The 10,981-nt window shown below is 35.6% G+C and overlaps 1 protein-coding gene across 1 annotated transcript in view; it reads left to right on the plus strand.

Annotated features, from left to right (window-relative positions):
* LOC117435175 (uncharacterized) overlaps positions 1-9,878 on the plus strand; it is a 61,166-nt gene extending 51,288 nt beyond the window's left edge. The window contains exons 9-12 of the mRNA XM_034058187.2: positions 2,097-2,146; positions 4,123-4,204; positions 5,689-5,802; positions 8,287-9,878. Coding sequence (XP_033914078.1) covers positions 2,097-2,146; positions 4,123-4,204; positions 5,689-5,802; positions 8,287-8,823 — 783 coding nt within the window. The 3' untranslated portion in view covers positions 8,824-9,878. The remainder of the gene's footprint in view (positions 1-2,096; positions 2,147-4,122; positions 4,205-5,688; positions 5,803-8,286) is intronic.
* Positions 9,879-10,981: the final 1,103 nt, after the last annotated feature.

Here is a 10,981-nt window from a genome sequence, read left to right on the forward strand (position 1 = left end):
CTCTTCAACGCTGTCTGCGTTCCTCCAGCTCAGGTCTGCTCTCTGTCTCTTCAGCGCTGTTTGCATTCCTCCAGCTCAGGTCTGCTCTTTGTGTGTTCCTCCAGCTCAGGTCTGCTCTCTGTCTCTTCAGCGCTCTCTGTGTTCCTCCAGCTCAGGTCTGCTCTCTGTGTGTTCATCCAGCTCAGGTTTGCTCTCTGTCTCTTCAGCACTCTCTGCCTTCCTTAAAATGTTGAAGATTAAACTTGGAAAAATGGGCTTATTTCTGGAGCTCCAAGACTTCACTGAATAAAGCCTTAAAAAAGTATGAATCTGATAATTGCCATACTATTGTAATAATAGATAATTGCTATTTACAGTGTGTTCATTTTTTTTTTCTTCATAATTATATCGATGTTCAACTAGAAATTAAATGCAGGTATAATTGTAGCCTTACTGGCAAGCAAATTAATCTCTTTTTCAATTTAACAGTGTATCATGCATGAACCAGTACAATTTAGATTGCTTAAGAAACTTAAAACCTCATATTAATTTGCTTACTTTTTCCCCATAATCACTTGGTCTATATTTTTCTTTGGAGCCACTGATGTGCCTGACTTTACTGCAGTATTATAACAGTACGCTTGTCTAAAATGAATGTATAACACTATTTGCTTGAGTCTGGAGCTGCTGTCAGTTTGAGTGGATTTATATTAATCAAGATACCAGGGTCAAATGTTGTAATACCATCCTCCTAGAATCTTTCATTCAGTGTTTAAATTAGGGTTTTCTAACATTGTCTCTCACCTGTGCTGCCTCCCCTACGTGTAACAAAATAAACTGTGTGTTCCCCAGTTATTTATATATTAGTGAACCAGCCTTAATCATAGGTCTTGGATATAAGGTATCATAACTTTATTCGTACGTTACTGCTATTTAAATTCTTACAGCTGCTACTGTCAGACTGGATGTATTCTGGGTGCTGTGGTTACCTTACCGATCTTTTCATTAGGAGAATTGGTCATGCAGAAAAACAGATCATTGTTTCAAGCACAAAAAAATGGCAAACATTTTTTTTTTTTAAATAGAAATGGTCATGACGTGCTTCCTCACACCTGAATAAGGACACGGATGTATGAACATTGCTAGAAACTAGTCAGACCTGGTTTCCAGACAGTTTTAGTAGCTGATGTTTAGGATATACGCTCTGCATGCTGCAAAGCAGTTAAGGGAATGCAACTGAAATAATACCAGCTGTCAGGAAAACTAGATTTGTTTATACAACATTTAACATGTGATACAAAGACGCAGGAAATACATCATGAATTACGTAGCTGCTGTATGCTGTTATAGACACAAACGCAAGAGTGGTTTTACAATTCTAAGGAGCTTTCTAACCTACAAAACCGCATCATTGGTTACTGAATCAGAAACGCAATCAGTCAAGAGTTGCTCTGACCCTTTTCTTTTTATAAAACAAGAGCTATGCTTTGTGTGCGCACTAGGAAATGAAACTATTTATACTAACCAACTACTTTCACCCTTATTTACTTCAGCAGTATAGGAAATGAGTCACTGCTGCTCTTTAAATGTCATTATGGCACGGAGTAAGATAATTATCCAGCACTAAAAGATGCCTGACAGGGGCATCATGTGCAATAATGCTTAATTATAAAGAAAAATGACAAGAATGTATTTGTCTCAGTGTGCATACGGTTGTCAGGTTTCAGAACAGATTATGCATTTTTTTCTTTTTTATAAATTGATTCACATGAAGTGTGAAGCACTGTTTCAGAAATTGTCTAACACAGTGTAGAAAGATTTCTTTTTTCAATAATGTATTTTTTTTTCATGGCTCTTAAGCAGTGGTGGATGCACTTAATTATTTACTTTAATTTATTTCTATTCAGTCCAGTAATTTCTCAGATATTATAGAAAATAAAATATATACAAAACGTACTTCCTCCTGACTTGTGTGGCTTTATTATGTGTGGCTGCAAGGAATACCTTTCTTTTACAATCGCAATTAGAATTCCTTTTAAAATTCCTTTACACTTATTAGAAACATTAGGGGTTAAAGCAGTTGTGATTACTTTGTTTGTTCTTCTCTTTTCTTTTAGATAGAGTCTCTTTTGGATTCTCAACCAGGAATTGCCAACGCACGTTTCAGGTAGGGCATTATGATTATTCTTGCCCATTTCAGTTCCTGTTCACAGAACGTTATCTAATGAGTTATCTAAACAATAGTAACAGTATACAAATACAATACAGTTTGACATCCTGTTGTAGACGCTTGTTAAAGAAACCCATAACAGTCTCGAGAATACAGTTTACAATGCTGAATGCTTGAGTTGAGAACATGATCAAAGCTAAACAAGAAGTAAGTTATGACATTGTTATACCTAGAAAACTTAACATGCCCCCAGAGCAATCTGTGGAAGTAATATGAAAATAAATAAAAAAATTACAGGCAATGTGACTCGCTACAGTAATTAATAGATATCTCACATGGTGAATTAATCATCAACGGTACTGTTCACAATATTAAATATTAACCTAGAAACTAGGGACATTTCTTGGTTCTTACCCCAGTGTTATTTTTTTTTATATATTTTCTTTATTAATACTGTCTGCATTGCTGTAATGGATTGCATTGGTTTTTCTGAACTGAATATAAAACCCAAATGTTCAGGTTAAGTAAGAGGTTGGATAAATACATAAGACGGCTATGAATCATCCAGGGTCCCTGGGCCATTTCTACCTTTGATGATGCTGACCGCTTTTGCATTTATATTCTTCTGCGAGATCTTCTCCATTTATCATTTGCATTTTGGTTTGTCTGTTTATTCGTTTTTTCTATAGATCGCTGGGAAATTGTATTCTTAATCATAATCACCTCAATTAGTACATAAGAAAACTGGGTGAGAATAATGAGTGCTCTGCAATGTTTATTATTCTGAACAAATACTGCAGATGATTTAATTTCAGAAGTCTGAAAAAACAAAAAAAAATCATTGCTGTTTTTTTGTATATATATATAAATATATATATAGATAGATAGATAGATAGATAGATAGATAGATAGATAGATAGATAGATGAAATTGCCTGTGCTATTCCCTTGACATCCCAGTACATTTGTCACACTGTGATGATTTTTTAAACGATTTTCCCTTTGTTTGTTTAAAGTGGTGCCATTTATTTATATGTAAAATGCTGCAGCGTCCATAGGATTTAAATCACTGCTTTGACCATGAGATTGAAAGAAATACAAACTCAGAGTAACTGGTTAGCCTCAAACAGTGTTTCTAAAGGTCACGCTTATATGAAATCGAAATACAAGAGGTCCCTCTCCTGAATTCTCTTAAAATGTAGGACAGATTCTGTCAGCACTCCTCTGGAGACTTTTTATCCGTAATCAATGTCAGAAGATATTTCTATTCGGCTGTGATGCTGCTTTTTCATAATATGCTTGACAACTATTTTTCTATGCCTATAAGCTTCATAATGTGAAGTGCAAAACAAATAAGTCTTCTCATCTCTCAATTCTCCCAGTCCTATGAGAGTTCAAGTAAAGATACCGTAATAATGAAGGAAATGAAACGTAAACCCAAAGTATTATTATTATTATTTATTTCTTAGCAGACGCCCTTACCCAGGGCGACTTACAATTGTTACAAGGTATCACATTATTTTTTTTTTTAACATTCAATTACATTATTTTTTATACATTATTTTTACATACAATTCCCCATTTATACAGTTGGTTTTTTTTACTGGAGCAATCTGGGTTAAGTACCTTGCTCAAGGGTACAGCAGCAGTGTCCTCCACCGGGGATTGAACCCACAACCCTCCAGTCAAGAGTCCAGAGCCCTAACCACTACTCCACACTGCTGCCCCTAGTAGTTCTGTGTTGTGCGAATGATAGAGTTCTTAGTGATGCCGCAGCATGTTTTGGTCACTAAAAATCAAAAGAAATGGCCAGACTATATTTTGAGACCAGTATTTTTTTTTTTTATTTATCTGGGCTCTAGAATTTCACCAAGCAGATCCCCACAGCCCAGGAGTTGTACACCTCATGTCTTTGGTGAACCAGTTTCCACATCCAGCCCCAATGTGCTCCTAATCCACCAATTTGCATTTCAGGAATATGAAAGCACCCCAGGCTTTTCCTTGGAGATCAACTCGGGTCCAAGACTTAAGTCATCAAGTGCCTCAAATGGAATTTGTAAGTGATGTTTATGTATGCAGTATTGGTGCCCATCGTTTCAATGTGTTGGATCAGTCTTATTGTATGAAATATACTTTCTGAAAGGGATTCATTCTACTGGATAATGAAGTATACAACAACAAAAATGACCTTTTCATGTGATTAAAAGAGAGCAATCTCAAGTATTCTGCTCTTTATAGTTTTGAGAATCGTTATTTGTGTTGGATTCCAAGATTGTCAGAAGTCATTATCATGGCTTTGCTACCAGGTGGCATTAGAATGCTGATCGCCTTTAAAATTCAGAAATGTATGACAGGCTGTGTTAGCACTAGTTGGTATGGGATGTCTGTGCTCAATTCAGAGAAACTGTTAAGTCCTTCAATTATACACTACCAGACAGAGTTGACTTGGCTGTTGCCAAGCTTAAGTGAGCAAATAAAAAAGAGTACTCTAAATGGGTACTAATTTGAAACAGTTGTCACTCTTTGCTCCACTCTGCTTCTGATTGATGGGCCATTGAGACTGGATCACGAAGCTACTTTATTGCTGGGTTAAAGCGCTATGTTTGCAACAGTACCTACCGCTACAAATTCCTGGCATGTGGAATACAATAATTACAATGTGATACTCTGCACCAGCTATTAGCTAATGGCATAATATTATTTTAGGTTAACAAGAAACTTGGTTTCAAGAATCTAAGGAAACTGCCTATAAGGGGTATAGTCATTTCACAGAATGATGGCGTCAGTCTCCTTTCAGTAAGCCTATTACATCTAACACATTATTCAAACACTGAAACATATACCACTGGATTTATTTGTCATTAACTAACTCTTTGGACACTTAGGAAAACTTAGGAAATTTCAAACAGGAAAAATAATTATTTATAATTATGAGGAGGTCAGGGTCAAATTCAAACATTATATTTCTCCCAATAATCTTACTCTCTTAGATTAAAGACTGAGTATTAATTGTTTAGAAAGTGTAAATCTAACTCTAAACATCTCTCACTGGTCAGGCCTCATTACCTCACCCTCTGACACCCTTGCCCTGATTCTTACAAGGTTGATTGCTAACAGAAAAACGTGGGTGCTTTGGCAATAAAAGGGGGCTTAAGGAGGCTCCTTCACAGTGATACATAGCTTAATGTGACTATTGAGGCGCAGGTTTATAAGAGAGAACTTGCTAAAAACTGCTACCAGTGCTACAGCCCGGGTCCATATGGCATAGCTGCCCCTAACTCAAGCTTGGGTGTTTTGAATGTTCTCTCTTTAAAAGCCTGTGGGGTATTCCTGGGAATAAAGTAATAAATAGAGAAACATACAAAGAAAGTCAAGAAAAGAAACGCCCACGGTATAAATTCTAGGTTCATCTTCTGGAGCGGTTGCTGAGGGACTCTTCAGAGCACTGAATCTGAATGCCATCTACTGAAGCCTTTGCGTAGAAATACCTTTCAAAGAGAAACTCATGGATTTCATGCATTCTCTTTTGTTTTCATGTAGAATTCCTACGGAGCCCCACCTATGACAGCATACCCCACACGCAATGGAGAATGGCCCTGGATGAACACTCCTCAGACTGCTTTTAGAGGACCTTTGCCTTATCCATGGCAAACAGTAAGACTCCCTTCATTCCTCTCAAAGTCCAGAATCCTCCATTTCCAGCTTGGTCGGTTTTTATTGAAAGAATAGCTCACAGTATTAGGAGGAGATGGATAGTGTGTTTATCATTGAGGCAGTTTACCGATCTCAATTAGAAAGGCTGCTGCCAAAGGTACACAGTGTGATTGAGATAGAAAAGGACTTGCAGAGAGTATAGATAATCTTTAAGTGCAGTTGATTGAGTTTGATATTTGATATTGAGTTGATTTTTATATTAACTTAGTTGTGCCTGAGCACTTGTAGCTCACCAATAGAAAACAATCATTTAAAATTTGTAGTCCGGCCCAGTTTAGATTTTCACATGCCTAATGTCTCTTACTTTTGAAAGGTTCTTCAGTCAGGGAAGCACAATTACAGTGCTTTTAGCAAAATTGATTTTTTACCACAAATCTTTTTTTCAATGAAATGACTTGTCAATGACCTATTTTTACAAGATTCTTCCCAGTGCTAGCTCAAGTGCAATAATTGCTTTTCCTTCACAGACTGACTGAAGCATCCGCCTTTGAAGTATGTTAAAGTAAAAAAAAAAAGTGGACTTTTTTGTCTTTACTTACTGCAACACGTTCTGAATATTTAACACATCTGCAAAGGGTCTGGAAAAGCTGATGTGACCTTGATTCAATGGCATTGTGAAGTTGTAATGTTGTAATGAGTTGATATATTGACAGAATATTAAAGTGTGTTTGGTAATAAATGCCCTTAATATAAATTTGTGATAACTGGATTTTAGTGAGTATCTCATAAAAGAGGGATGACTTGGGGCCATTTACTGTATGGTTTTAACTGCTGTTCATGCTGCAATCGTTCTGTTATTTAATAATATCTGATTATACTTATATATTATGAATAGAAAGACGAAAAAATAAGCATTAAAATGTTGTAGTTAAAGAAGCAAACAAGTTTAGAACAAGTTCACAAATATAAAACTGTATTTAATTCAATGTTGAATGCTTTCCTTTATTTCACAAAAAACACACACACACAAATGTCTAGTTAAATCTAAATAAAACCTACCTAAAAATAAATATATAGTCCCAGATGATATTTATTTAGTGATATTTTCATATGCATTAAAATAGATAATAATCACACATTTTTTAACATAGACTTTCACGGGAAGTATATATATATATATATATATATATATATATATATATATATATATATATATATATATATATATATATCATCTTTAAAGCCACCATCACTCAAAAACTTATTATTTTGAGAGACTATGTGATTAAATATTGCATCACTCTTGTGTGGCTAATTAAGACAGCAGACTGCTGTCTATTTGATTTCTTTATATTTTCTTACATTTTTTATCACTCATTGTAACACCAAGGCGATGAACCCCCTCTAATCTTTGTACACCTTTCTTTAGTAGGCATATGCATACTTAATGTACCACATGCAATGGTTGACTTTGAAATGGAAAGCTAATTGTTGCCATGGGAAAGTCCTGTGTCTGCCCTCTGCAGTGATATCCAAAGGGCAGATGTATAGCCTCATTCAATGTGTATCTTTGAGTCTGACTGCAATGCCATCATGTATGAGTGAATGTGGCTGGAAATCCCATACACCAGCACCTCTACAGCACAGGGGGGTGCGGTTATGATCACCCCCATTGTGCTAAAGAACGGTCAGACAATTCAGCTGATACTGTGGATAATTAACTTATATATTAAAACGGTAACAAAATTTCAACTTGTGATGTTTCAATGAATAGCACCTTAAGGAATTCAAACCGATTAATAAGAAAAGGAAGAAATGTATTTCTAAACAGCAAGTCGCTCTCATAGTAAATTGCTATTATTTTTTTCATGAGTTCTGGAAGACTGATCTGATTGGAAAGCCTATTTGTACAGTAACATTAAAGATAATCAGCCTTTGAGGTAATACCCGGTATATTAGAACTATAGCTTTACATTGTATAATGTGAAAACCCACAGAATTCTTGAAAATAACATGAAGGAAATGAAGTAATAAAAGGGTTCACTATAATTCAAGAGGGGAATACAGAGATAGCTGTCAAATGTATTTCTCCCGTGAGTTTGATACAATTACATTACAAAACTTTCTTTTCCAATTAATTTTAAAAACACAGGAGTACAGTCCTATCCATGGGAAATGTAAAATCTAACATCCCGTACAGAACATTTCTATTTTCCATTCATAGGTGTCGCGTAAGGTAAAATGTATTAAAACATTTCGATTTTGTCTGCTCTTCTATTGCAGTGATATTGTGTAAATGTAACAAGTAAATGTAAACCCTTCAGTCTTGTATACTGCATATTTCAAGTAGAAGGTATCTGTGTACAAATGATCTTTTTTTTATTTGGGAGTGTGGTACCGTAGATGCAGTTGCATTGGCTTGTAATGAAGCATTATTTTATTCATTTATCATTAATGCTTAATCAATTTAATTGTTGTTTACAGGGTCCGTTACCAAACACAAGGCACAATGCAGAATTTCTGAGGTGTGTCCAGAACCCTTTCCAGTCGCTGTATAATCCAGTGCCTTATTCCCAGGATCAACCCCTCATTTTCTCTCAATGTTCTGACCTACCTGGTTCAATGCAAGATGACGGTGATGAGGCAAGTGGCAGTGAATCAAAATCGACAGAGTCTAATTCCCCACAAAGCAATCAAGGAACACAAACACAGACTTTGTCAATGAATACTGAAACCACTTACCACCCAGGGCTCCCAGTTCTGAGCCCTGGTTCTGGACACTACCTGCAGCTCCTGATGTCATTAACTTCTCAGCCCACAGATGTTGCTGCCACACAGGTGGGAAGCAGAGGAGAAGTCATGAATAAAAACAAGAGTCAAGCCTCCCCTGCTGGGCAGTTCAGTGAGGGGCGTGAGCAAGCAAGAGAACGCCGTAAAAAATATAACAAGAGTGTGGCTTCCACAGACGAGGCACAGGTATCAGAGGAGCAAACACATCTTCATAGTATCGGACAACAGTAATAGTTCCGGTGTTGCACATTTCAACAATGTTCTGTTGGTTTCAGGCAGATTTTGGAATCTCTGTTCAGTGGTTTTGCTAGCTTGTGCTGGTTATAATATTAGATTACCAAGGGCATTTCATGCTCAGAAAATCATAAACCAACATGCTGAAAACATATGATGTAATCAAAGCAATTATTTTCTCAAAGTAATATGTTTTAATCAAACTATTTTTTTATAGATTTAAGATTATATTTTATAGAATGCATGCCTTTTCTTAAGAGCAGTGGCAACGTTTAAAAAAACAAATGTTGATTAGTTATCTTGTATCTTGTTATCAATGTTTATGAAAATTAAATAATACAACATTTAAGAAAAAAAGATATTCTTCTAAAATTCTTTATTACTTATTATTATTTATTTCTTAGCAGACACCCTTATCCAGGGCAACAATTGTTACAAGATATTACATTATTTTTACATACAATTACATTATTTTTTACACATTATTTTTACATACAATTACCCATTTATACATTTGGGTTTTTACTGGAGCAATCTAGGTAAAGTACCTTGCTCAAGGGTACAGCAGCAGTGTCCCCCACCTGGGATTGAAACCACGACCATCCAGTCAAGAGGCCAGAGCCCTAACCACTACTCCACACTTATAAATTGTTATTTTCAGACTTGCCATATGTGTCGCAGTCAGTAGTTGTTGATAAAAAAGGACATAAAAAAACAACCCTCATTTACCTTTATCAAGTGTAGTGGCACCAGAATAATCATGTAACTTGCCTACTGTACCGGAATGATTTGATGCCTTTTGTCACTGGTGTTATGAAGAAAACTATTATTTTAGATCTCAATTCTGTGTTTGTGGTTGGATGCATTTTCCCTGATATGGGGTTAGTTTGGATACTATGACAGACCCTATGAGTATAATAATGAGCTGACCGAGACAGGCAAGAATCTCACAGCACGGCAGATTTCATTGACAAAATCCCCATGACCTTAAACTGCAGACAACCTAAAGTTATTTTCAGAAGCTATATTGATGAAAGCCTATTATATGTGAAATTAAACCTCCATGAAATCAATATAAACTGTTATATTATAAGCAATACCATTACTAATAGCTGTTTTTCACAACTTGCCAAGTAAATAAAATGTGTATTTATTTTCTTATGTGAGACGTAAAGTTTACTTTTTCACTATTCAGTTGGAAATACAGTTCTTTAAATTAAAATCTTTAATATTTGTGGAAAGGACCTGACCTTTGCCACGGATATTAAAGAGAAATAAGATGTAGCACAGGTGTTAGATGGTATGGAGTGTTATCACTAGAAAGTATTACCAGAACCATATGGTGGGATCATAAGCACCCAAAGAAAAAAGAAAACAATAGTAATACAGAATTTCTTTTACAGCCACAGACAAACTCCATATTGGATCATATTCACTAAAGGTTTAGCAATTCTTTTTAAGCAAATATATGAAACAATATCTTAGGTTAAACAATACTTTGAAAGAAGAAAAAAATAACAACCTTCTCTTAAACACTTGAAAAGGGTTTCATGAAATGCAGACTTGATTTAATTAATCAAAACTGAACTTAAAAATCAGCCGTTCTTTAAAACAGTCGTGAATAAGGACAATTGTACTTGATTCTAGTATAATATAAATTTACATTATTGTGTAAAACAATATTCATAATATTGTGTCTTGTTTTTGCAACAACTACATGGTCAGAAAAAAACCCCTCACAAACCAAAGGGCTCCCAAGCAAGAAGCAGACTCACAAAGCTGAACCATGTCACCATCAGTAACAAGCAACCTGTCACTTGAATGGTCTTTGCAATGTAATTGCGTTGATCCAGACACTGACTGAAAAATGGACTGCACTTAGTCTCTTTCTGAACAAAGTCTGTCAGTTCACAAATCCAATGCTCCAGTGTCTAATCACTGAAAGGCAGGCCTCAAACTAACTTATGATGCCGCACAGCTAGAACTTTTTTTTTGGGGGGGGGGTTCCAAGCTCAGGCAAAGCAGATAGGAATGTTTGTATTTTACAAACATGGCAACATTTTAGTAGCTTGACTACTAAACCGAAAAAGCAGTACTTCTGTCAAACTAATTGCCATTTTAATGTTTTTGTTGACTTGCAATAATATTCAGTTGT

This window comes from Acipenser ruthenus, chromosome 28 (assembly GCF_902713425.1).
Source record: "Acipenser ruthenus chromosome 28, fAciRut3.2 maternal haplotype, whole genome shotgun sequence".
Taxonomy (NCBI): domain Eukaryota; kingdom Metazoa; phylum Chordata; class Actinopteri; order Acipenseriformes; family Acipenseridae; genus Acipenser; species Acipenser ruthenus.